Raw genomic sequence first — 25,562 nt, 5'->3', positions numbered from 1 at the left:
AGCGCCTGGGCAATGTAGCAACACCAGAAGCCAACTGTCATACTACGAGTCCAGGATATCTTAACACAACCGAGAGAAAAAGAAAATAACTTGAATCTAGTCTCATGAAGATGACAGAGGCCTTTAAAGAATAAATGAATAAGGCCCTTAAGGAAATACAGGAAAACACAATTAAACAGGTGAAAGAAATGAATACAACTGTTCAAGACCTGAAAATGGAAGTAGAAGCAATAAAGAAAGCACAATCTAAAGGAATCATGGAGATGGAAAACCTAGGGAAGAGAACAGGACCGACAAATGTAAGCACCATTAATAGAATGCATAAGATGGAAAAGATAATCTCAGTTGTAGAAGATATGAGAGAAGAAATGGGTATATCAATCAAAGAAAATATTAAGTCTAAAACATTCCTGACACAACAAAGCCAGAAACCCTGGGATACTATGAAAAGGCCTAGCCTGTGACTAATAGGGGTAGAAGAACATGAAAAGTCCCAGCACCAAGGACCCGAAAATATTTTCAACAAAATCATAGAAGAAATTTTCCCCAACCTAAAGAAAGAGATGCCTATAAACATATAAGAAACATACAGAACACCAATTAGAATGGACCAGAAAAGAAAATCCAACCACCGCATAATAATCAAAACATTAAATCTATAGAACAAAGAAAAAATATAAAAAGTTACAAGGGAAAAAGGCCAAGTAACATATAAGGGCAGACCTATCAGAATTACACTTGACTTATCAACAGACTCTAAAAGCCAGAAAGACCTGGGCAGATGTCTTACAAACCCTAAGAGACCACAGATGTCAGCCCAGACTATTATACCTACCAAAACTTTCAGTCACCATACATGGAGAAAACAAAACATTCCAAGACAAAACCAAACTTAAATGATATCTCTCCACAAACCCAGCCCTACCTTCCATCCCAAGGAAATTAACTATATCCAAGAAAGCGCAGGAAATAAATAATCCCACACCAGCAAAACAAAAGAAAAAAAGCACATAAGAGCACACACACACACACACACACACACACACACACACACACCACCACCACCAACAACAACAACAACAACAACAATAACAACAACAACATCAAAATAACAGGAATTAACAATCTTTGGTCACTAATATCTCTCAACATCAATGTCTCAATTCACCAATAAAAAGATACAGGCTAACAGAATGTTGCAAAAACAGGATTCATCAATCTGCTTCATAGAAGAAACGTACTTCAGCAATAAAGATAAACATTACCTTAGAGTAAGGAACTAGAAAAAGGGTTTCCAAGTACATGAAAACAAGAAGCAAACTGGAAGAGCTATCCTATTGTCTAATAAAATGGACTTTGAACCAAAGTTAATCAAAAGAGATAAAAGGGGACACCTCATACTCTTCAAAGGAAAAATCCATCAAGATGATATCTCAATTCTGAACATATATGCCTTAAATGCAACAGCACCCACATGTGCAAAATAAATATTACTAAAAGTTAAATCACACATCAAATCCCACATATTAATAGCAGGAAACTTCAAAACCCCACTCTCACCAATGGAGAAGTCATCAACACAGAAACTAAACAGAGAAATAATGAAAATGTTTTTATGAGTCAGTTGGATTTAACAGATATCTACAGAACAGTCCATACAAACATAAAAGAACAAACCTTCTTCTCAGTACCTCATGAAACCTCCAAAATTGACCATATAGTTGGTCACAAAGAAAGCCTCAATAGAGACAAGAAGGCTGAAATAACACCTCGTATTCAATCAGACTACCATGGATTAAAGCTGAACTCCAACAACAACAGGAACAACAGAAACCCAACAAACTCATGGAAACTGAACAACTCTTTACTCAATGATCACTGGGTCAGGGAGGAAATAAAGAAAGAAATGGAAGACTTTCTAGAATTCTACACAAATGAAAACACAGCCTACTCAAACTTATGGGACACAATGAAAGCAGTGCTAAGAGGAAAGTTCATAGTACCAAGTGCCTTCGTAAAGAAATTGAGAGATCTCATACTAGCACTTTAAAAGCACACCGGAAAGCTATATAACAAAAAGAAGCAAACACAAGAAAAAGAAGTAGAAAGCAGGAAACATTCAAAATCAGGGCTGAAATCAACAAAGTAGAAACAAACAATACATTTCAAAGAAATCCAAGGGCTGATTTTTTGAGGAAATCAACAAGATAGAGAAATCTTTAGGGAAACTAACTAAAGGCAGAGAAAGAGAAAGAGAGAACAATAGAAATTCAAATTAACAAAATCAGAAATGAAGAGAAGGACATAATTACAGACACCAAGGATATACAAAGACTCATTTGGTCTGACTTCAAAATTCTGTACACCACAATATTGGAAAATCTAAGTGAAATGGACAATTTTCTTGATAGATATCACTTAGCAACACTAAATCAAGATCAGGTAAACAATTTAAATAGACTTATAACCTCTAAGGAAATAGCTGTAGTCATTAAAAAAGTCTCTCAATCAAAAAAAAAAAAATTAGGGCCAGACAGTTTCAGTACAGAATTCTACCCAACTTTCAAAGAAAAGCTAATACCAATATTCCTGAAACTATTCCACAAAATAGCAAGAGAAGAAACATTGCCAAACTCATTCTATGAGGCCACAGTCACTCTAATACCTAAACAACACAATTACTCAACAACAAAAAAAGAGAACTTCAAACTAGTCCCCTTTATGAACATCGATACAAAAATATTCAATAAAATACTCACAAGCTTAATACAGGAACTCATCAAAAATAGCATCCACCATGATCAAGTAAGCTTCATCCCAAGGATTCAGGGATGGTTCAACATATGGAATCCACCACACAGACCAACGGAAATAAAAAACCAGAAGATCATCTCTTTACATGCTGAAAAGCCTTTGACAAAATCCAATACTCATTCATGTTTAAGTTCTTGGAGAGATCAGGGATACAAGGCACACATTTAAACAAAATTAAGGGAATATACAACAAGCCAAAAACCAAAATCAAGTTAAATGGTGAGAAACTTAAAACAATCCCACTAAAATCAGGGAAAAGACAAGGCTTCCCATTCTCTCTATGTCTATTCAATAGAGTACTTGAATTTCTAGCTAAAGCATTAAGACAAGTAAAGACCAAGAGCATACAAACTGCAAAGGAAGAAGTCAAAGTCTCTCTATTTTCAGATGACATGATCATATTTATAAGTGACTCCCAAAGTTCTCCAGAGAATTTCTTCAGCTGATAAATACCTTCGCCAAAGTAGCTGGACACAAAATTAACTAAAAGAAAAAATGGGTAGTCCTCTTGTATACAAATGAAAAAAAATGGGCTGAGGAAAAAAAATATGGAAACAACACCCTTCACAATAGTCACAAATACTATAACATATCTTGGTGTAACTCTAACCAGGAAGTGAAATATTGGCATGGCAAGAACTTAAAGTCTAAATAAAAAAAATCAAAGAAGATTTCAGAAAATGGAAAAAAATTTTCTATGCCCCGTTTCCTCTAAGCAGGGTTAGGTAGATTTTTGGTTGTTTTCTTGGGCAATAGATGTTTCATTGGGAAATGGTTGTAAGTTATTATTCATCCTACTTAGAGAGAAAACAAGGGTGGATCCAGGGATATCCTTTATCTTTCATTCTTAGGTTTGGAGATAGAGGCTGAAAAGAAAGAAGGCGAGTATAGAAATGTATAGGGCTAATAGGACAAAAAATAGATTAGTGAATCTATTTTTCAACTTAATGTCTTAATTGTTACTCACAAGGTTATTATTTTTAATTTAATGGTATAGAATTCTGCATATAGATGCAAAATAAGTTTAACTTTGATACATTGGTATAGAATTCATATTTAAGATTATTCTTCACACATATTATATATATTTCTATTCTAAATGTGGTATTGTATCAATACAACTCAATTATAATACAAGGTTTACTTCCAATACTTTGAAAGTGCTATTGCAGGCTGTTTAGGATAAGTAAGTTATACAAGTTAATTGTTAGTTGATCAAATCATGGTCATATCAATTACTAGTCTGTTTTTATCACAAGAATATACATCTCAGGTATAACAGATAGATATTATTCTATAGATAGATAAGGTAAAACAGTTAGATAAGGTCATCAAAATCCTCAGAGACATACAGAATATGGCATTTAAAGATATTTTTATTATTTCAAAGATATATTTACAATGAGACAGGTTAACTCCTGGCAACACCCAGCCTACGTCAAAGAAGATGATAACCGTCAAAGAACCTGCTTATGGAGATGGCTTCAAATGTGACAAACGAGCCATAGGACAAAATGTCCTCACTTGTACCACAAACAGAATTCTGCCTGAAAATGGGCAAGCTTGGATGTAGGCAGAGTCAACGGCCAAACTCTGACAAGACAGGGTAAACAAGTCCTCAATAATCACTGCCTCACAAATATGTCTGTCAGATACATTGGGCCAGAAGGCTGAAGATGATGCTCCAAAATTATAGAGAGTTTGGGGTGACTGTTCAGGCAGCAAACCATCTCTGTCATCTTCTCATTTGGGAAGCTGCTAACCTGCACTTCCTATATACTCAGGTAATCAATTTTATTCCTTCTCAAGTCTCTGATAAGGTTGAAGACCAGATAGTTTAGTTTTACAATTAATCTTAATTGCTTAGGGGTTAAGATGTTTTAAGGTCTAGATAGATGTTTTAAGTTGATAATGATGAGATATGATAGATACTGATTTACATTCAGAATTTTAGACTCACCAAGATAGGTTGCCAAATACAAATAGGCAAAACAATATAAATGTAGTATATACATATATAGTTTCTGAACTATATATGAACTATGTTCATGCAGCTTTACTCATAATAGCCAAAATCTGGGAACAACCTAGACGTCCCTCAACCGAAACCGACTCCAGAAGCGCCAGGGAAACCCTGTCTTAAAAAGACAAAAGTTATCAATGAAGTTAAATGGTGGCAAACACATTCAAGGAATACTGCAAGCCTTTGATCTTTTCCTTGGTCATGTGATTCCTGAGTGTGTAGAGATGGCAACTAGTGGGCAACAGAGTAACAGTGGGATGGTGGTGCCAGAAGGAAAGAGCAGCATCATGTTAGAAGCCTTGGAAAGACAGTCTAAGCAATAGGTATCCAGCAGGGGAGCCCAGCTCTCTCCTCAGAGGGCCTCTTTGACTATGCTCATATCAAACTTCTTTGCTACATAAACTTTTGTGATACTCAAAGACAAGAGAAAAGAGACATTTTAAGCTATCTGTGTACCCATAAGCAAGGAGAAATCTAAGACTGAGAAATCTAGAATTGATTTCCCTCATAATTTGGGAGTCAATTCTGCTGTCCTGAATGCGTGCTTTCATTTTCTACAAGACCCTCAGGCAGGAGTGTCTGTCTGAAGGATTGTTTTTCAAGAGTCCTCAAATGATGTGGATCACAAATCCCAAGATCCAGTACAGAACTTTTCCCTCAAAGGAGAACGCCTGTACAACACAGCCTCCCACAGTTATTCCCATCTAGCCAATAGCAATAAGGAGTGAACACGTGACCTGTGTGTTGTATGCTACCACCAGACCTTGACTATAATACACAGTACTATATATGTAAAAGCATATAGTATTGTTTTTTATGTGCTAAAGTAAACACAGAGAGTGAAACAGTATAATATAGGTACTACAGTCCTTTATTTTTAAGTTAACATCCTATAGACAGACAGACAGACAGACAGACAGATAGATAATTATCTCTAGGAATGACAGATGCTTTGGCAAAAGGCAGGATTCCTAAACTGATGGACGAAACAATATAATTCTTCCATCCCATGGAGCTGAGATTTATCTCAACGGGACAGACAACCCACACACGTGCACCTGTAGACTGACAGCAGAACGGAAACTATAGGTCGTGCTATTAGACTATTACTCAAGGAAGAGAAATCAGGTGACAAAAATCACCTCATGCTATCCTCTCCTCTGTTTCATCACATGTGATGCTTGGGATCTTTTGGGTTGCTATGTGCTCTCTACAGAACCCTACAAGATCCACAGAATGTCCTCATCATGGACTATATGATAGCAAGGTTCAGATATTGAGCCACCAACTAAAACTGGGGCAACAAACCAACAGCATCAACTCCACTCACCTAGCAGCAACCTTATTCAATGCATGAGTCTCTCAGAGGTTAAGAGATACCGTGTCTTACTTTTTAAAAAAATCTTTTAAAGAGTTAGAAACCAAGAAATACCAAAGCCTAAATGCATACATTTTTATCATCGTTTAAGCATTAACATCGAAAATAATGTTTCATACTAATTAATATAATAAGGTTACTGTCTCTGCACACAGGAGAGATTATTCTACCAATTTCTGATTCCCGTGGACTTTGGGAATGCTTGTGTGCCTATGACAAAGCAATGCTACTCACGGGTTTTTGCTAAGACAGTGCAGGACTAATTATAGTATCAAGTACAGCTGTGCGTCACTTATAATGGATAGGCTCTCTTCCACTTTGTGTTCTACCATACTCAGCAATCTCTAATTGTGTTATATACAAGATAATTGCACGACTGATAAATGTACTACTTAATAGTGTATCACAGGTCATACAACAAAGTGAAGGAGTAACGTTAAAACTATACAATGAAAATATCCCTTTAACCTTCCTCTACAACAAATGGAAAGCCCACTTAAAAACAAGGTCTGTATCTAAGGCCTTGATCCCAAAGCCATCACAGACTTGTGCCCGCTGAGTTCTTACAAACTCTGATAAGATATTAGTTAAATGAAATCATAAAAGTCAAATTCCAGCCTCAGAGTCTTGTCACTAAAATCATCACGGGCAGACCCTATCTCTGTAGCAGCAACCACGGAAGAGTCTTAACTCACAGCTCTGGAAATTGAGCTTCTCCGTTTGAACAAGCTGCTATTGTAAAACGTGAACTTGAATGCAGTGGAGTCCTGACCTGTCTTCTACCATAATAGCTTAACCGTGCAGCATTGGCTGGGCTCCTTCCCAGGGCGTTCTGTTCTCACTATGTCACCAAGGCCTTCCCATCTCCCTGGCACAGACAGATAGGATCTGCTCAGCAGCTCTGGGAGTAATAATGGCAGTCAGTCTACTTCTCTCTCCCTCTCTCCCTCCCCCCTCTCTCTTCCCCCTCCCTCTGTCTCTTTCTCTCTCTCTTCCCCCCTTCTTTCCTCTCTCTGGTCCATCCCTCCCCCCTCCATCTTTCCTTCCCTCCATCCTTCCTCTCGCCCCCCCATCTCTCTTTCATCTCTTCACCCTCTTACTATGATAGGCACTCGGGGGGGGAGGAATCTCCATTCTTACCCATCTTATTACCCTTTCATTCTATCTCTCCCCATTTAGATACAGAAAAACTTTTAATTATTAGATGACTGTTATGAACAGTAATGAGACTCAGGCTGCCTACTGATGAGCATCATCAAACACTAATGAGCTCGCAGGCTGAGACCCACACCTGAATCCCATCATGTGCTCCCATTGTTCAGGCCAGGTGGGGGATGCTTCTGTCTACAGGCAGGCTTCAGCGGGCGGCTGGAGGCTGCAGGGTGGTTATTATGCATTCCCTCCGGTCTCATGATTCACACCGAGTCAAGCAGCTTTCCTGTGTGGCCGTACTCATTTACACACCAGTGATTACTTCCCCCGTAGTAATGTGTCACTGTTTCGTTCTGTTTCCTTCGTCTTTGTCGTCATCTTTGCTTTTTAAAGGGCTTCCTGGCAGTAAAACTTCTCAGAAGGAACACAACTAGTTGGTCATTTTCTTATTGCTACTTTTGGTCTCTTCCTGACCCTGGAAGAAACACAAGCCCCACAGATATCTGGGTGACGTGATGTGCAGGTACATAGTGGTCACTGTATTGCCTCAACATACAAGATGCTAGGTAAGTTCTGCTTGACGTCTACAGTTTTCTGAGCACTAGGGAAGACAGATGGAATCTACAGGAGACAGAAAATGTTCCTCTTTCCTCATGGAAACCTTGATAAAGTTATCTCTATAGTGAACTGGAGAAGATGTGACTGACCCAATTCTATCTTTTCCCAGCCTTTATAACCTTTCTCAGTAGCAAGAAACCCTCATGTCTACAACAGGTACTGTCTGAACGCTGCCGTGTGCCAAGGCCTATACAAAGCACTTGACCTACATTAGTTTGTGTCAGCACTGTGAGTCTATATGACCCATTTACAGTCAGGCAAACCTCAGAGAAATGAAGCAACATGGCAGAGCTCATCCCGGATAAGCTAAGAGCTTCCCGCTTCTCAGCAAATCAACGTGGCCACCAAGCACTGCTTTAAGGCCTGAGAGCCTACAAAGGCAACAGACTGACAGGGATAGAGACTGGGAGCAGAGCACAGGAGTGGTGTCCATCATCGCTCCCACATGTGGAACTCTGTTCGTGTCCCCTGTAGCTGCCTCCTCCTATCCACAAAGGTTACCACAGTGGCCACAGCATGGAGATGATTTGTTTAGGGCTAAAAGAGCCCTTCCTTTTCAGTTTTAATAAAGGTACAAGAAACCATTTGTGAAATAGTACATGGAGATTAGTGCTTATACATGATGCTGATTAAAGAACCTCCCACTGAGCATAGAAGACAGCAGCTGTGATACAGAAGCAGCTAGAACACTTGTGTGATAACTTAGTGTAAGTTATTTAATGTGAAGGATTACTTGCTACCTGTAGGTGAGCATAGAAAATGACATGGTGACATGAGGAACGACAACAAACAAAAGCATAAGACATGACGTGCTGTAAGCTATGTCTTTCAAGTGCACAGCTGACTCTACTCACAGATTTCATGTCTGCTTTCATATGACTATACTTTTCTCAGAGCCCATGGTACGGCCATACTAGGTCTTGCAGTGTCCAATGGGCAGACCAAGTGCATGATCAACATCGCGTGCGTCCTCCCTCTCCTTCTCCCTCTCCCTCCCCCTCCCCCTCCCTCCCTCCCTCCCTCCCTCCCTCCCTCTCTCTCTCTCTCTCTCTCTCTCTCTCTCTCTCTCTCTCTCTCTCTTTTCTCCTCTCTTTCTGTCTCTTTCTTTGCCTCTGTCTCTGCCTCCCCCCACTCCCTCCCTCCCTCTCTCCCACCCTTCCTCCCTCCCTCCCTCCCCCCTCTCTCTTCTCCTCTCTTTCTGTCTCTTTCTTTGCCTCTGTCTCTGCCTCCCCCCACTCCTTCCCTTCCTTCCTCCCATCTTCCCCCCTCCTCTCTCCCTCTCTCTCTCATGACATCAGAGAAACAAGTCAGTTGGGAGCAAGTCTACTCTGTGCTGCACTGTTGCTGAGTGGAATTTTATTACAACCTTCCCTGCCAAGTAGGCTGAGAAGTTCACCATCATAGTCAAAAGGCTGACGAGCAGTCACTAAGTAAGTGTATATAGACTCCTGAAAAATCAATATGAGTCTGAGGAAAATGATGAAAAAAAAAATGTTCGCCCAACACTGAAACTCTAAGCCCTGCTGTCTCGCAGGTATTTGTTTTTAAAATATTTTTCATACGCTAGTTATTGGTAACTAATACAGTTGAATCTTGACTTATTGGCAAATACAAAAAAGGATCACTGCTCCTCAAAACAGCAGCAAATAAAAAATGGTTTAATGTTTCTGTTGAAAAGTTTTAATCCAGTTCTCTATGTGGCCTTGTTTAGATGGTTCTTGTTTTGACAGCCCTACTGGGACTGGAGCTTTGCTGGCACAACTGAACTCCCACCTTTGTCTTTGCCTTTGAGTGTCACCGCAGAGGCTCTGAGCAGCCACCCCTAGACACTCAGCTGACAATCCCGACAAGTGAACTCCAGCCCCTACCCCGACACCACTCTTCAAAGTCACCCTCACATCATCTCTCCAACCTGCCTTTCAGGCTGATGTACACCAGCAACCACATGAAGCTGCTACACGCAGAGATGCTGCAAGGCCCTTGCCAGCCCTTCACTCGCTGGGCTCCTTAAAAGTTCAAGACAGCACTGTTCAGCACTCTTCTTACTGCACCACCAAGGAAAGTGATTTTCCCTCACTGCTCACCGCTGGGGTTCCTGAAGGGCACACACAGTAGGGCTGTGGTGGCTTTCACACCCCTCAACACTGACTAATGGACCGTCCTCCAGCAGGACCTTGTATATACCAACTGCCAATCAATTGGCATCACAGTGTGGTAGGCAAAGGCCATTCTTCAGGCCGGATGGTAGTAACGTAGCTGGGTGATAAACCTAGGTACCAGCCATGCTAAGAGGTAGGTTCTTCTATCAGTGAGAGTGAATTCAATTGCAGAGGGTCCTAACCAGGCTTAAGACAAAGAGAGAGTTTTAGAAAAACTGCATTATGATTTTAATAACAGAAAATTTAAGGAAATCGAGGGAGGGCGGGATGGGGAGAGAGGGAGAGAGAAAGAGAGGGGGTCAGGGAGGAGGAGGGAAACAAGGATGGAGAAAAAAAGGAAGAGAGAAGTCCTGCATGGTACCTCCCTGCGGGCTGGGGGGTGCGGGGGGGGGGGGAGGAGAAGCAGCAGTGGTACCAGGAGAGCCTGTCTTCTCAACACACCACTGGGGCAGAGATGAGAAGCCATTTCTTGTAAACCAGCAGGTGGGTAGGTCTAGGAGCAAAGGTCCCTCCCAGCTTGGTTCCTGCTGAGAACCCAAAGCACAAGCTAGGTGACTAGACTCTGAAACAGCCTGAAACAGCCTGAAACAGCGGGCGCAAGTGAGTTGGAACTTCAGTGACTTCTGGGGTGGAAATTTAGTCTGAGTGCTGCTACACTTGAGTGGACAGAGCAACAGATCTGGCTCTTTTTCTCTAGGCATACAAGGACCCCCACTGACACAGGGCATGTGCCCACGTGAGTGAGGACTCCATGTTATGGCCAGCAGTCTCTCCATGAGGGGGCTTACACTAGGGCAGGACTGGGAAGGACCCTCCACTCCAGCAACACGGAACGCAAACAAGCCAGCCTCCCCAACCAGGTGAAGAGCTGCACACAGACCCTGCAGCCTAAGGCTGTTTAATTCCTAATTTCTAGTCAGTGAAACAGCTTTGTCCTTCGGCCTCTTTCCTACTAGTGCCTTGCCTCCCTTTTATGGTTTGGCTTTCCCCTTTGGCTTGGAGTCACTCCTCCAGCCTCCTGAGTGCTGCATTAGTTTAGTTCGGCTGCATTCACTTGCCACTTGCTCTGTCCAATATGTCTGGAACTGCAATTGCCTTACGTCTTCCCTCGCTCTTTATTGCTCACCCCTCCTATTTACTTCTTCTACTTCTGACTCCTTGGCCTAATGCGAACCCTTAGCCTTCCTCTGCTTATTTCCTTTCCCTCCCTTAGTAACACTCATCAGTACACATCATTCTGTGAGGGCCCCTTTACTCCACACAGTGATCTGAATTGAAGAGGCAGATTTATTTCACTGGCTATACTGTACTATACTTTCTCTCTGGGAATATCCAATGCTCGCGGTATATTCTCCTCTCACTGGAAACTGTACGAGGGACCCTGAGCACATGGCCTGAGGGTTTAGGCACGGGGGCACACCTCTAGTCCTATATCTGAACCTCACTACACATGAACACCAAAAATATTTCCTCTGAAAGAACATGAGTGATTTTTAAAAACCCCAACCAGTGACCTAATTCCATCTGTGCAAATCTCAACACAAAAACACAAGAAGCTTGAAAAATCAGGTAATGTGGCTCCTCCAAGGCCACTAGTTGCACAAAAAAGTATTCCAACGAGAGAGTAGATAAGAGGAAACCCAAAGATGTCTAAGACAACAACTGCAAAAATGTCCAACAAAATCAAAGTGGACAGGGATAAACTCTGCAACAGATTAAAAATAAAGATTAATTGTTAAATAAAAAATGGACATCAATAAAGAAATAGAAGTACTGAAAAACTGAATTCAAATTTGGAAATGAAGCATTCAGGAAGTCAAATTTAAAATCACTGTGGGAAGTATCACTCATAGATCAAATGACAGAGAGAGGAGCAGGGCTTGAAGACCAGGAAATGAGTGAGAACATTTAGACACTAATAGGAACAAATGAAAAAGCATGGATAGAGCATGTAAAATCTAAGGGACCAAATGCATTGTCTTAGACACTAAAGATGTAAGATCTATTCAAGCTAAAGGCATAGAAAATGTATTCAACAAAACCTAACAGATAATATCTCAAGTCTAAGAAAGAGATGGCCACCCAGATACCAGAGACACTAAAACACTAAATAAACAAGACTTGGAAGTTTCCCATATCATATTACCATTAAAGGACTAAAAACACAGAACCAAAAGAATATTAAAAACTCAAGGGTACCAAGTCACATATAAAGGCAAACTTATCAAAAACAAAACAAAACAAAAAACAAAAAAAATTGTCCATTTTGTCACAGAAATCCTATGAGCCAAGAGGACACAAAATTATAAATTCCATATTCTGAATGACAGTGATTGTTGGTCTGAATTATCCATCAAAGCTATAGTTCAGAAAGAGAAAAGAGCAACTCTCCATGATAAACACAAACGAGAGGAACCAGTGACTATTAATCCTGAACTATAGAGCATAACTGAATGACATCTGCATGCTGAACAGCAAGCCACTTCCATGAGGCCATGGGAAAGAATAAACCGGGCTAGAACATTAAACAAACAAGCGGGAATACAGATTTACCCAAACCTTATCAAAACAACAAAATGAAGGTAAGTATTGCATACGTTTCAGTCATCACTTGGGGTGCTAGTTGCCTTAATTTTCTAACAAGTGCAACCAAAGTGGTACCAAAGGGAAGGAAGCAGTCAAAGTATCCCTACTTGTAAATGATCCGATCATGAACAAAAAGACCTGCAGGCTCCACCAGGAAAAACTTACATCTGATAATCATTTTCTGCAAAATAGCAGCATACAAAATCAATACCAACTGCTTTTCTATACCCAAGAAGTGAACACAGTAAGAAAGAGACTAGGAAAAGCTCAGCCACGAATGAAGAAAATCCTTAGAGTAAACCTCAACAAAGAAGTAAAGATCTCAGCTGGGTGATGGTTGGGCATGCCTTTAATGCCAGCATTTAGGAGGCAGAAGCAGGTGAATCTCTATAAAGAGCGTGTAGACTGTGGAAGCAAGGAAGGGCGGGGAAGACAGAGACCAGAGCAGCAATTTCAAAGTATGGGAGGGAATATGGCTGACACATGTGGTGTACTTGAAAGAGACTGTCTTGGAGAAACACAGCCCTGTGTTGGATGAATAGCCACCAATCTAACAAGACATAGTTTTCATTCCTGGCTCAGGCTTCAGAAGAATGATCCACGGGCAGTGCGCGCAAAGCTGTAAGATGGTTCCAGCCATTTCAGAATAAGATGTGATGACATGGTGTACCTGCCAGCTCCTGGACTTTGTCAGTGAGGAGCATGCGTTATAAGCTCCTATCACTGAGACAGCACATCTTGTGGTGACCCCCTGACTAATCGCCCTGCTAATAAATATCTAAAAACCATGTTTTTCTCTGGGTTTCCAGCTTCCGTGGGGACATTCCGATTGTGACATAATTCTTAAATTAGTGGGTTTATTCATAGTTTTATATTAGTAAATGTCAAGCTTATTACTAATGCGCAGACTCTGTAAATCCTCAGTCATGTTAATTTTTAACTGCGCAAGGAATTAATATGAGGAGAAATTAGGAGGCAAACATTTCCCTAGGGTACCTACTCTTATGCAATTCTCGGCAAAGCCAGGAGACACGAAGGCACTTTGAGCACACAAGTAGAAAGGATGACAAAAGCTGTCACTATGAAAGGAATGGGTGAAGGCCACACTTATCACAGAGCGCCCTGGTTACAGCCACTTTCCTTCAGGACAGCTCTCTGGACGTGGCTACCAGGGTTGGCCTGCTGGCCTTTGGTTCGCTTCGATGTGAGTTACCAGCACATGTTCATTTCTTAAGGTTTCATCCCCTCTTTCGTACTGCTTCCACTCTAATCACGGGTGCATCTGCCTTCCCTGGAGAGGCCAGTGCTTACCTTATTGCCCAGCTCTTCAAAAGCCATGCCACCAAAGTTCTCTCACCCAGCCAGGGCTTGCTAACACCGCCCTCCCTTTCCCCACTCACCCACAGAGTGAAAGGCATATGTGCCTATGGGTGGCTGTTTAACCTCCCAGCCCCATGCCTCTTGTGGGCACTGCGGACACTTCCTTATAAAGCCATTGTACAAACCCCCTCAACCAAATACAGTTGTTTTTCCAGCCTCCCTAAAGCAGAAGTCTATTGTGTAAGATGTTGGAGGCTTCCTGTGTACCAACACAAGAAACCACCTGTCTTATGGTTGTTTCTGCATTTTTGTTTTTGTTGTTCTTTTTTTCCTGGAAGTATGCCAGGTTTCTGGGGATGAGATGGTGCCTGACATGTGAAGAAGTCAAGTATAGATATTTCAGTATGATAGCTCCCAAAGGTTCCGGATCACAGCTGGTAATACTGAAGTGTGACATGGTTTGTTGTGATGGTGAAACTGCACAGTGTTTGTTTGTTTGGGTTTTGGTTTTGTATTGTTGTTGGGTTTTTGTTTTTGTTTTTCTTTTTTGAGACAGAGTTTCTCTGCATAACCCTGGCTATCCTGGAATTCACTATGTAGATCAGGCTGGCCTCGAACTCACAGAGATCTGTCTGCCTCTGCCTCCTGAGTGCTGAGAATAAAGGCCTGTGCCACAAGTTGCCTACATAGTTTTAAGTGCATATGCAAGCCAATGTATTAACAGTTGCAGTTTCCATTTGGAGTTTCCATCTTCCCTCATCATGGCTACCACACAACTTGTCATACAAGAATGAGATTTTCAACACACGAATGACATCTGAACTGATGAGCATGGCATGCAAAGGTGTGTATGATGTCATTCTATCCCCCACGCCCCGTCTTCCAGAGACAAACCAAATACACAGCCTGCATACAAACGTAAGTATACATGTGTTCCTCCACCTCACATAGAGGCTGAGCTCCTTGGAAGCAGGGAAGGGTGACTGAAATCTAGGCTGCCTATCAACCTCCCCGCAAACTCAGACCTAAGCAGTGCATGGAAGCCAAAGACAGCTCTATGAACGACTGAGAAGTTCCTATTCACCTCCAAGGATCTACAGGTAAATATAAATTTGAATCAGGCCAGAAACCAAGTGGATTTTTGTATTCCTTCACCATTGGGAACCCAGGTTGACAACATCACTTTGTTTCTAAGTATTGAAAGAAATGCAAAATAGGAAGAATCAAGTGGGTCTTGCCCGGCCTGCTCACCATGAAGTCATTGAGATGTACCTTTCACAGCACAGGGAAGAAGAGAGAGGAAGGAATCCCCTTTTCTGCTTTAGGTTATGAATGTGACATCATGCGCACGTGGACCTCAGCCCCGTAAGGGCAGGTTGTCTCCAGACAGGGTAGATAGTTGTCCTGACACACGACATGCCTGGTCAAGCAAGGCACAGATAGAGAGAGGGAAGATGGAAAGAAGGGCCCCAGACATAGGCTAGAGAGAGTATTCTTTACCTAAAGAGATGACATCTATAGCCAACAGCACGGGGTCAATGTTAAACACAGGGTGAACTCATTCCCGCCCAGTTCCATGTCCTTGCTGCCAGCATTTAAAATCTAATGGAAGCACCTTAGAAGGGCCAACTGTTACAATCCAAAGGATGGCCTATTTATGAGTCTACCATGTCCCCAAAGAATTGAGCCATTTGATATTTAACCTACTGGATGGTTCACAGTGGGAAAGTGAGTGAGAGGTTTTCATTGCAGTAAAGAAGCAGAAAGACCCAGGCCAAGCCTTTATTGTAGCAGGGCCCAGAAAGACTCTGTGTGTGTTTAAGTGTATATAAGTGTATGGAAGACAGAGGAAATTTTTGGTGTTCCTTGGGTACCACACACCTATTTATTTACCTACTTACTTACTGACTGACTGACTGACCCAGAACTCATTAAGAGGACCCAATTCTCATCCATGGCTAATCCTTCACTGAGTCATCTCGCTAGCTCCAAGGCAAATTCTTACCCACAAAATTAGTTTATTCCACCTCCTCTTTGCCTTGTACAATTAAGACCATCACCCCCAAGTCACAAAAGCACAGAGTCTATAAGCTGACCCCGATAGAGTAAAAGATAGTCAAAGAATGTTTGAGCTGTTTTTCTCTAGCCTCAGATGAGAAAGAAAAAAAAAAAGTCAAAAATGACCAAATCTGCAATAGCCATTTGGACAGAGTACAGGAGAATAGTCCAATTCTTCTGGAAGAAATGAACAAAAAAAATCCATGCCATTATCCACAATGACTTAAAAAGAGAGCTCAAGGACTGAAATTTGGGGTTCAGATGCCATTCGAAAAAAAATGAGAATGGAGATGGACAGGCTAGTGGCTCATTCTTTCTCAGTGATGCCTGCTCCCATGCTTAACTGCATCGGTGCACAATAGTCTCTGGCTAAATGGTGCCTCTTCAGCAGCCTCTAGCCAAGGGGGAAAATCCTGCAAAAGTAAATTAATATATAAGGACTGCTATTGATGAGCAATATCAAATACATTCTCCTTTTTATTGCCTAGAATAAACGAATCTGAAAAATGCAATTGTTAAGTATATAGAAAGGTAGGAAACACATCCCATCCATCTCTCACTATCCTAACATCAATGAGTTGATTATTAGGAACTTGATGAACTCATGTTTAGTATAGCACTTTCTTCCACGTGTCAAGCTCGGGTACACATTCATTACTCAACAGGATCACAATCCAGCCTCTGGTTAGGTACTAGATATACAATGAAGGAGATGGCCCCCACTTGAGGTCAGCTTAGCTTGTGATAACTGCTCCTGAATTTGATAACTCGGTGGCTTAAACTGCCCTTCACAATGGTGAGGAGAAAGCAGTAAGATAACCAGCCTTCACTCACTGACCCAAAAGAAATAGAGAAGCAGGCTGGAAAACACAATTTTCAGACAGTTAGGAGACCTGGGAAAAATACAGCTGTAAAATATATTTGAGCCCGATGGGGTAACATTGGGATGCACTTGAGATTAGGATGGCCAGGTGAGGCTCCTCAGAGAATGAAAGTCTTGTTAGGGACCGTAACAAGTCAGGAAGCAAGCTACGCAAGCTTAGGTTGGTTAGGATGGCTGGCTTTTCTCCCATTCCTAGGTTTCAAGAGTAACCTACTTCAGTTAAAAAGAATAAGACAGTTTGCTAAGTAAGAGGGTTCAATACGCCCCCTTACCAATCAGAAGAGAGGACTATAAATTCCCAACTCCCCACAGATTTATTTGATCAGAATTTGCAGCAACTTGATCCTTAGGTAAATCATTTCTTTCTTAAGACTTGGACAATTCCTAGGCTAGCCAGCTCTGCTAAGACGGAAAGCTACACATCCGAGCCATTTATTCCTTCACTCGCTTCACGGAGAATGATCAGAACCAAAGAGCAAGGCAGAGGGCGGCTTCAGGGGCCCCGCCCCTCCAGATCTGTTAAAGGAAAACTCAGTCCACGCTAAATTAGGAATAAAATACACAGAAATAAGAGGCTAAGTCACTTAACTTTTGTCTATATTGAAATGGTACTTGTTTATATTGAAAGGGGATTAGGCCAGAGGTAGCATGAATTTTCTAGAGCAGAATCCGAATACTGTGAAGAGAGTGAAGCACAAAGCAAGCGGGAAAGCAAGAAATGTTAGTTAAGAGAGGACAGAGGGGAGCCAGAGAGTAATGTAAAGTGAGGCCGCAGTAAGCAGAGGAAGAAATGGTCACATCTGGAGACATGTCAGCAGGCCAGAGAGATGCACTGATGGGTGGATTTATGGAAAGAGGTTTCAAAGAACCAGTGCGCAGCACCAATGATACACAACCAGGCAACTTCTGAGCCTCCTGGTCCACCTGGAACTGCTCTGATCCCACTTGCAAAACAAAAGAGTTTGTAAGCTGCACATCTCCTTAATACCTACCTAGCTCCTAAGTCTCTATTCCTCACCATCAGATTCTGCCTTGTAAGAAAGGGACCAGAGCAATCGAGCACTGATATAAGAAAGAAGGAAATGAATGCTGATCTTAGAACAAAATAAATGGGAGCTGAAATTCTATAGACGAGTGCAGAAAGTCCCTGGTTTAGGAACCAGAATCCCGAGTTGCCAAGCTAGGTAGTCAGAGGTCAGCAGGGACAGTGAGAGCATCATCAGACATGTTGAGGAACACGTCAGAAAGCACCTAACTCCTGAAGCAAAGAATTAAAACCTGACCCTGGAAGGGAGACTTTACATCTTAGAAAGAGCTCCTCTTCCTGGCCTTGGTCTCTCTTCACAGAAAGAGAAGCCATTCTGAGGTCAGCAGGTGGCATCTGTACACATGGGATGAAGCAGCCTCAGAAAAGGCGCCAGCCCACTCTGGTCACCCTGAGGACACTTTCTAGACTCCTTGTGATGGAGACACACTCTTTCAAAGGTCTGTTCCTTTCTGTAGCTCGTAAGCCTGGTGAAGCCAGGCCTTCCCGCCCCTCCCCCACCCATCTCTAGCATGACTTCTTCCCTGTCTGTTCTGGGGCTGAAACCCAAATGTGCCTCCTATCATAGCTGAACTATTTTTGTGTGCATTTTTTACCAAATTCAGCAGAAGGTTGACAAAGGGCAAGGCAAAATTCCAGGCAATATTTTTTAAATAGAATTCTATTTTTAGGTCCCAGGCTATAGAACAGTTAGTTGCCTCTGAATTTATAATGTTGACACCAGCATTTCTCTCTTTCTGTGTGCTTCTGGGAATACCTCATGGTCACTTAGGAAACTAACCCAGTTCCTTCCAGCAGTCTAAGAAAGGACTGGGATAAAAGTAGACCAGCAATTGACATGACCATGATTTAATCTACTAACATTTACTTTGTATAACTTACTTCTCCTAAACAGCTTGATAGCACTTTCAAAGCATTGGAAGTAAACCTTGTATTATAATTGAGTTATATGGGTACAATAACTCATATTAGAGTAGAAATATATAAATGTGTGTTAAGAATAATCTTACATTTGAATTCTATACCACTGTATCTAGAACTTATTTTGCATACTCAGATAATCAAGTTTACTCCTTCTTAATTCTCTGAGGGAGTTGAAGACCAGGCAGCATAGCTTTACAATGAAGCTTAGTTGTTTAGGGGTTAAGATGTTTTTAGGTCTAGATAGGTGTTCTAAGTTGATAATGACAATATGTGATGGAGATTGATTTACATTCAGAAATTTAGATGCACCAAGATAGGAAAGATGTCTTCTTCAAGGCTGTCAAATACAAATAGCCAAAACAGTAAGAACATAACATTTATATAATTCCTGATTATGTCATGGTTCTTCTTGACATAGGTAATCTATTGTATATATGTGTAATAATATAAATGTGTACAAAAATAAAAATATTTTTAAAAAATTAAATAAAACATAGACACTGAAGGAGGAAAAAAGAAAGGACCGGGATTTTATTCTCAAAGGGAAATTTAATTCCAGAGCCAATTATTTTACAGATTAGGTTCACTGCTCACCTAATATACCACTGTGAGAATCTGGGGACATAGAAGGAAAATCCTGCAGTTGTCTGTTTTGAGGAGTCCTGCCTATCTAAGGTATTTCTCTATCATCTTTCTTTATTTCCTTCCTTCCTTCCTTCCTTCTTTCTTTCACTTTACAAAAGTATCTAGTTATCTATCATCTATCTATCACCTATCTGTCTATCTATCTTTCTAATTTAATGCCCATGTTTAAATCTGTATTAAAACATTTTTTTATAAACTCCAACTGGAGGAAGGAAGTAAATAAGGGGTGGAGGCAGGGAGAAGATGAAGGGGAGAAGGGGAGAGGGGGAGGGAGAAATCTAGAGATGAAGGCAAATGGAGATGGGGTGGTTGGTGAGGGAAGAGGCAGGAAACCATCACTGCTTCTCCAAGCACACGTCTGTGGTATCAGGAATGTGCAGGACTGTCTTTGTGTTTGAAGAGTAAAGTTGGTTTCTAGCTCTCGGTGTCCCGATTTGCCTGGCAGAGACGCTTTCCAATGTAGTTCTCTGGGATGCTCTGTTTGCTCATCTGGTTTCTCTATGCAGCACACACTGGCCTGAGACTTTTTGTTCTGTGCCCACAGCCTCCTGTGCGCTGGGATTACAGGCATACAACATCAGGCCTAGTGTGTATGCTTTAAAATGCAACACTTTATGGAGATAAAATTCGATTATCATCAAGTCACTAGCATGCACGATTTCCAGGGATTTTAAATATATTTACACCGATGTGCAGCCATCACCTCAAGTGGTTTTAGGACATTTTCACTGCTGCTAAGAGACTTTTTGAGAATTTCAGAGATGACTGCATGCCTGTCTTCAATTAAATTACAGTCTGTTGGTCAAACGTGGGGGGCCTGGAGTCCATGAAGTTCCCTAGGTGATCTTAAGGGATGAGTAAGTTTTGGGAGCAATGCTGCATGGTGCCACTAGGAACACTGGAAAGGGTTCAACAGGAAGATGAGTCTAAGTTATAATAACCCTGAAGGGTTTCAAGAAAACTGATATTGAAGATGAAGATAAAGAGAAGGGCGCTCTAGAAAATTATGCTGTAAGTTGTCTAATCTGGGTGAAAATGGTCAATTTCTCATGGTGAGCACATTTTCAAGCATGGGCTACTCAGAGCATCTAAGATGCAAAGAAGAGTGTTGGGGGAAGAGAGGAGAAGCAATGGGAACAACGATTCCAGTAGTTTCTAAGCTTGATGGTCTTTTCAAAAGTTCCTGGCTAGTTTTCAGGATGCTAGCAATGTGTGCTTCCCTTGTAATATCTCTTCCCACTGAGTCTTATTCACTGCACCATTAATGATCCGCAACCCTCTACCAGAGCACTGACTAGCCAGTGCGGCCTTCATAGCTTCACTTCACTCAGCACAGTGACAATGCTTTGAGACCAGAAGTAACACGTACATAAAAAAATAATAATAATAACAGTGGAAACCTCAACATCCTGCTTGTTTTGACATAGAGTAGACAAATATTTGTTGGACTGAACCACGGTGAATTCACAATTACTGTCAACCAAGAAGAAAGAAAAAAAGGGCACCAGTCCCAAAGAGCTCAGAATGTTAAGTGACTGCTGTAGCTTGCAGAAGCCTGGCAATCACGATCTGCAATTTTTCTCTGTAAGGCACATCCTGAGAAGAAATACTCTGGCACTTAATAACTCCACTGAGTAAGTGCCACGACCACAAGCTGTTATTAAGAACACTGAATGATGTATTGCCAACATGGCGATCAAGGGAAAAAAAATGTCATCCAGGAGAAAAAGATTAATTAATATCAATTAATTTTCTGTTAGGGTACAGATTATGCAGATGTCTTTAGGCTTCTGAGGAGAATGTGAGAAAATCTTACAGTATGCAGAAATTTGCATACACTCCGAGAGTGAAAAGCATATCGCCAAAGTTGTCCCCTGGGGTATGTTCAAGATGAGGAACAAAGGACAGTGGCATTTCTGTTAGTGTGGAGTCCTGGGGGTGGGAAGGGAAGAAAAACAGACTTTAGAGGGAACAGAGAAAGCTTGTGTGGGTTGAAAAGAAAGAATTTTATAATTACAATGGAGTCGTATAGTTACACGATATGCAGTACTATTAAGTCCCCTTGACTGGAAGGAAAATAGGTTTTGTTTTTTTTTTTTTAATACAAAATGCAGAAAAGATCAGAAAGCAAGTTAACAAGAGCCCCAGGTAAAGTCCATTAAAGGAGAGCTCTCTTTCCTTAGCATTCCTCTTCACCTACAAGATAATCATGTTTGATTGGTAACACAGGGACGGACTGACTGTAAGAGACTCGCCATCTAGCAAACTGGGGCAAGTCATTTCTTCACTCTTTGCTTTTTATTTCTAAATTGAATGCTTAGACCAAGATAATGCTCCCCAAATTTGCTATGGAAGACTTAACAAACATTACTTAAAGAAAACATCCTGCGTTCAAATAACACTGAGAAGAAATAAGATAGTCTGACTACATGGGTTTCTTTGTCAGGAAAGGCCTGCTATATTAAAGGCCACATCCAAATGCCCAATATACCCTGTAGTATTTCTCTAGCAAAAGATATCTATCTTCCCCCCCATCCTCCCACCGTCATGTTGGTTGAGGGGTATGCACATATGCACTTGCATGTGGTGCCCAGAGGTCAATCTCAACTGTTTCTCAGGTGCCAACCACCATGGGTTTTGAGACAGAGTCTCTGACCAGCATGGGGCTTTCCCAGTAGGATCCATCAGTCTCCGCCTCTGCAGCACCAAGATTACACAGTTATGCTGCTAAATTGGGGTTCTTTATGTGGTTCCAAGGGTTGTACATGGGTCCTTACCAACTGAGCTCTCTCCTCAATCTCTAAATGATGAATTGTTTTGGGATAGACGAAATCAAGTGATTACCTTTTGCTGAATACTCAATATGACCCTTTTGTTGTTTACGGTGCATAAGTTTTTAAATAATGGTCATTTGGAATCAAGAGTTATCACTACTAAGTAAGCCAACAATTTCCAAACACAATATATTAAAAAATCTCCAATTTCAATGCAGTCTGAAGAATCAGTAATTGGCCTCATTTTGCACACATACATACACATGAACATACATATACACTGACATCTTTTTTATTTTAATTACTCTAAACAAAGTTTTTAGGCTAGATTCACTTTGTATTTTATCATAAGTAATACTTTTTCTCTTTGTTAGATATACTCATACATACTAGCTTTTAGGCATGTTTATAAATAAGACAGAGACTTGATTGATAAATACAATATATGTGATAAATAGCTAAGAGAAACTTGATAAATAACATCCACAGTCAATACTGTCAAAAATAACCACACACATATACAACCTACATGCTGCCCTCCCACTTGCCTGTGAATTTCACCAGCTTTCTCTTTGTACCCTGGAGCTCCTTCCCTCCTCCACATACCACTTTTGCCATCTATGTTGTAGAACCTCAGCCAAAGCCTAAGAAGCCATGGACAGAAATGACAGGGTCTTCGAAGGGTCAGATTCAGCATTTGTCTTGTCCCAGGTCAAAAGTCTTGGCCATAACCTACTGCAGAAGGGGCCTAACAATGGCTGGTTCCTGGGTCTGTAAAAGGGAAATGGGGTTTTGGATAGACAACCAGCCCCAGATAGTCAGCAGAAGTCTTCAAGCACCACCACAAACTCACAAACTTGCTTCTAAGAGGGCAACATGGTTGATGAATGTTTGACTGGGCATTTCAGTTCATTCTTTTGACAACCATACAAGGTGGAGTCTTCTCTTAGTGTTCAATGTGTCATTGCTCTTAGGCTCACACCGAAGTCTCCTCAAGGCCTGGGTTCACTTGCCACACATTAGGGGACATAAGGCTGTGCTCGGGGCTGGGGACGCACTTGCACAAAGCTGATGACTGGCCAAGGCGGGAGGATATAAATACAGTTACAGGACAAGAAAGAAGAACCCCTGTCCTAGAGGAAAGCTGAAGCCTTCCTGGCAGAGAAGCAAGAATTCCAGTGTGATTAGCTACTGCCTAAGGGCTCTTTCTCCTGCTCAGCTGTAAACCAGCAATTTCTTAGGACTCTCACAAGAACCCCATCTACAGGAAACGGGATGTACTATATTGTGTTGTAGTGTGCAATGCTAGTGTGTCTGTCTAGCTTTTACCTTCTCAGGCATCGGTCCAGCCAATACACATCCAAAGCAACCCTGCAATCTCACTTATCAAGATAGAGAGAAGAGAGAAAAGCGTCCCTTAACTTAAAAAAAAAATTAAGTGTGTGTGTGAGAGAGAGAGAGAGAGAGAGAGAGAGAGAGAGAGAGAGAGAGAGAGAGACAGACAGACAGACAGACAGACAGACAGACAGACAGACAGACAGACAGAGACAGAGAATATGCCCTTGGAGGTCAGAAGCCGACATTGGATTGTCTGGAGCTAGAGTTATATAGGGGCAACCATTCCACTGATGCAAGGATAGGAAAGGCGACTTAGGTCCTCTCAAAAGCCCTACCTGCTCTTAAGCACTAAGTCCTCTCGCCAGCCTTCAAGAGGTTTCTAAGTCATCTCCTAAGACATAGTTGAGAGCCACCAAAATGGCTATATTAAAATATCTTTAATGCAGTCTTCAACTCCTTCTCATACTGACTAGTCCTGAAACTCTTTTTCCATATTGAAGCAGCACATTTTCATTTGGTCTGAGGTGAGGTTCCTAAAAGACAAGTAAATTCTTAAGGCTGTTAATGGTGATACCCCTCAGGGGGAACCGTGCAGTTCTTTAGCTCTGACCTCTCACAGAAACCTAAGTCACGATGCTGCCACACTTCACTGGGGAACCACCAGGGGGAAGTCCCAAGGACACGTGTGCCCAGCCACCCCCGTGGTGCTTTGCTTCCTCTACAAACAGTACTCCTATTTGAGGTTTGAATTTCTGCTGGAGAGCACAAGTACTTTCTCCCTGTTTCCAGGGCCCGAAACAAAGCTCCAGGAGGAGCCAAGAAAAGAGAATTGTACTCGCAGAAAAAGTCTGCCTCCACCATTGGTCCCAGCAGCCTCCATGGTGGACTTTGGTACTTTAGGAACTTATGGTACCTGTGTTTCTCAAGCAGCGACTGATCCACAGGATGCACGGAAGGCCAAGGAAGCAGAGGACGCCACAGGCAGGCAGCTCTCTGCCCTAGCTCTCAGGAAGTGAGATCAAAGATCAGCTGAGGCAGCCGCGGCGGCGATAAAAGGGTGCAGTGGGGGTGGGGCAAAACAACTCTCCGGAGGATTCTAACTCTCCCCTCCCCCTCCAGACTAAGGCCGAGACTCTCACATTTCCTGGTCATTCACTGTGTGCCCATGTGTGTTTGTGAGCTTTTCATTATGTTGTTCTACTTCCTAGTTTTAAACAGTGACGCTGGCCGCGAGGGCGTAAGCAGTGTCGGAAGGTGAGAGGGCAACCCTTCCAGACTGCCTCTTCCTGTTCTGCAGCGCTCTGCTGCGGCAGTTTGCGTCTCACGTGCACATCAACTAGAGAAAGGGCTTCAAGCAAGGCAACTTAAGCTTGTGATTTAGCTCAGAAATTTTTAGCTCCATCCTTTCCCTCCCCTGCCTGTACAAAGATGGGAGGAGAAAGGCCAACGACCCAAAGCATCATGGCCAAATTAATTAATTAAAGCAAAGCAATGAATTAAAACAAGTTGTTGTTCTTGTTGTTGTTGTTATTATTATTATTATTATTTTTTATTATTATTATTATTATTATTATTATTATTATTATTATTATTATTATTATTATTATTATTATTATTATTATTATTATTATTGCTTAAATTCGTGTACACAGCCTACCTCACCCTAAGGCAGGGTTCAAGAGGTCAGCATTGCAAGCGAGGAAGACCAAAGGGGTAGGGGGTTTCCAAATGAGTTTGGCGGGGAGTGGGGGGACTAGGGGCTGTGGGGAGGGGGGGTAAGGGGCGAAATAGATTGGGTTACTACGGGAACAGAACAGAAACAAGTTAGTGCCTCCTGATAGGGTT

General features: G+C 41.7%; 2 protein-coding genes across 2 annotated transcripts in view; one reads left to right on the top strand and one right to left on the bottom strand.

Moving 5' to 3' along the window:
- LOC311605058 (uncharacterized protein) overlaps nucleotides 1-25,562 on the bottom strand; it is a gene marked incomplete at its 5' end in the record, with an annotated part of 775,689 nt that overhangs the window by 118,460 nt on the left and 631,667 nt on the right. The window lies entirely within an intron of this gene.
- LOC311605009 (small nuclear ribonucleoprotein G-like) lies at nucleotides 4,934-5,160 on the top strand (the record flags this gene model as incomplete). The annotated part of the gene is made up of 1 exon (XM_084795314.1): nucleotides 4,934-5,160. Exon 1 carries the CDS (start codon nucleotides 4,975-4,977, stop codon nucleotides 5,158-5,160), a length of 186 nt encoding a protein of 61 aa, XP_084651440.1. The 5' UTR covers nucleotides 4,934-4,974.

This window comes from Acomys minous, assembly GCF_964271855.1.
Source record: "Acomys minous genome assembly, chromosome: 9".
Taxonomy (NCBI): Eukaryota; Metazoa; Chordata; class Mammalia; order Rodentia; family Muridae; genus Acomys; species Acomys minous.
Note: the sequence above shows the minus strand (reverse complement) of the source record. Positions and strands in the feature narration are given on the sequence as shown.